Raw genomic sequence first — 2141 nt, 5'->3', positions numbered from 1 at the left:
CTTCCAAGGAGGTACTTTTTGATTGAATGTTTTAGGATTATAAACTATTAATAGGAAATATTCATATTATTTGACCATGTAAGTGGATTTTTTTTCTTATTTTGAATAAATCCTGGCCTCTCTCCATAGGTAATAGCAGCTGCAAAGGAAGGATTCACAGCTGTTGGTTATGAATTAAATCCGTGGCTAGTTTGGTACTCCAGATACCGTGCTTGGCAAGAAGGTGTGCATGGCTCTGCCAAGTTTTATATTTCGGATTTGTGGAAGGTATGTAGAGCAAAGAATGGTGCTAGAGAAATCCAATGGAAAATGTTATCGTTCATCATTAGTGTGACTGAAAACTGAAAAATGTATTGAAAAATAATAACAGTTCAAGTGAATATTTTGGCATAATGAAACGTGTACACATTTTAAAGTGATAAATTTTACAGATAGACTACGTTAGAAGCTTAAGGTTTTCTAAATGATAGATCATGTGGATTCCGAGACTTTATTTACTATATTAAAGTGTATTCGTTTCTCCTTATTACAAAATAATGAGATTTTCCATCTCATTTGGAAATCTTATAAATTATTCTTGATAAATAGTAGACCTTTCCGTGTTTCTGTGTGTGTGTGTGCGTGTTTGTACGTTTAGAGACACAGAGGTGGGCGACAGAGAAAAGAATCCACCAATCATGTTGTCGTGTTATTTCCTGTACTCATAAAGCACGAGATACTTCCAAACTTATTTGTACTCTAAAAAATGCCCTGTAATTTTGCTTTAGGAATGACGCATAAAATGCTTTTTCTTAAATAAGAATTTTCCATTGTAATGTTGTCATCAGTTGCTCGTAAAAATTCACTTGCGTTTTGCTTGCATTGTTTTTCATACCATATATACATAAATGCTCTCTCTATAGAGTAAATAAGACTTTTATTGGGCAATAAGAATTTTGACTGGCAAAGCACTTTTCCCCCTAGTTTTTCAACTAAAGCCCATTTTATTGCATTCTTGCACAGTATTTTAGAGAAGAGGAGGGGACTAGAATTTTAAGGATGGTTCAACATAAGAAAACAGCTGGCTCTGAAATCCCGTGAGTTCTTGTGACACTGGTTTGGTATAGAGTGGAGCAGAGGGGAAGCGAGTGGGCCAGGTGCTGCCGGCTCGAGCTCCAGTTGGTCACCAAGGCATCACTGGCCTTTCTGACACTTGACTTTGCCAAACCCACCATTTGGCAAAATGGAAAATTGCTGACATTTCTATGAAACAAGTTAAATTTCATGTTTGGTTTTTTACAATTAATCTACCAATTGTCTCCTCATCTTATTTAGGTTACTTTTTCACAGTACTCGAACGTCGTTGTTTTTGGTGTGCCTCAGATGGTGAGTACGCACTTTTCCCATTCTCTGTTTGGGGTTAGGTGGTGTCAAAGGCCTTTCCAGCGCCAACACGCCACCCCTTACCCATATACAAAGTGATGGCCTCCCAGAGATTTTAGGGAACACTGGATTTCAGTTCACTGGTTTAATAAAATATTTCAGAGCCTTAAAAGTTTAATCATAAAAGATTCAGTCATGTTTTTAAACTTTGGATTCAGATAAAATTTCTCAGGGATCTACCTAAGCCTTAAAAATTCCACTTTGGAAACTGCTTTATGAGGTCCCAGTGTCTAATGTGGTTTGCAGTTTCAGGGCGGCTCACGCACCTCCAGCTGAAATGGCTCGGGCAGGTTAATGGGATGTTCCCTCGGAATTGATCCTTCCTCTGATTTTTGCAGGAATATAATTTTCAGGGTGGATGAGCATTGACTGGTTTCAATTTACCTCAGTTTACTGATTTCCCAAGGAACGGAGTATTGAACTTTGATTATGTACTTTCAACAGTGAAAGTACCACAGCATTGTACTGAAAATGGTCCTCTTTAGCTTGTGGAAAGATGGTCATGGTGGGATGCTTTTACTGTAATTGCTGGTTTACAGACCATAGAAAGAAATCCCTTTTCACTTTTCAGAGTCTATGATTGTAACCGTAATAATCTTGGCAGAATCGGATGTTGGCTGAAATGCCACTGTATAACTGATAGAGTTTTTAATTTAAAAAAAGAAAATTTACTTTTTTGTTTTCTTATTTATACCTTAATTTTTACATAAGATGTTTCA

General features: G+C 36.9%; 1 protein-coding gene across 2 annotated transcripts in view; it reads left to right on the top strand.

Moving 5' to 3' along the window:
- Positions 1–2141, top strand: part of FAM173B (family with sequence similarity 173, member B) — a 27847-nt gene that overhangs the window by 18721 nt on the left and 6985 nt on the right. Inside the window, exons 2-3 of one of the 2 annotated variants that reach the window (XM_012650010.1) lie at positions 130–267; positions 1315–1365. In XM_012650010.1, coding sequence (XP_012505464.1) covers positions 130–267; positions 1315–1365 — 189 coding nt within the window. The remainder of the gene's footprint in view (positions 1–129; positions 268–1314; positions 1366–2141) is intronic. The other variant, XM_012650011.1, reaches the window with a different exon arrangement.

Source organism: Propithecus coquereli, unplaced genomic scaffold (assembly GCF_000956105.1).
Source record: "Propithecus coquereli isolate 6110/MARCELLA unplaced genomic scaffold, Pcoq_1.0 Scaffold309, whole genome shotgun sequence".
NCBI classification, from domain to species: domain Eukaryota; kingdom Metazoa; phylum Chordata; class Mammalia; order Primates; family Indriidae; genus Propithecus; species Propithecus coquereli.
This window is presented reverse-complemented; position numbering and strand designations above follow the sequence as displayed.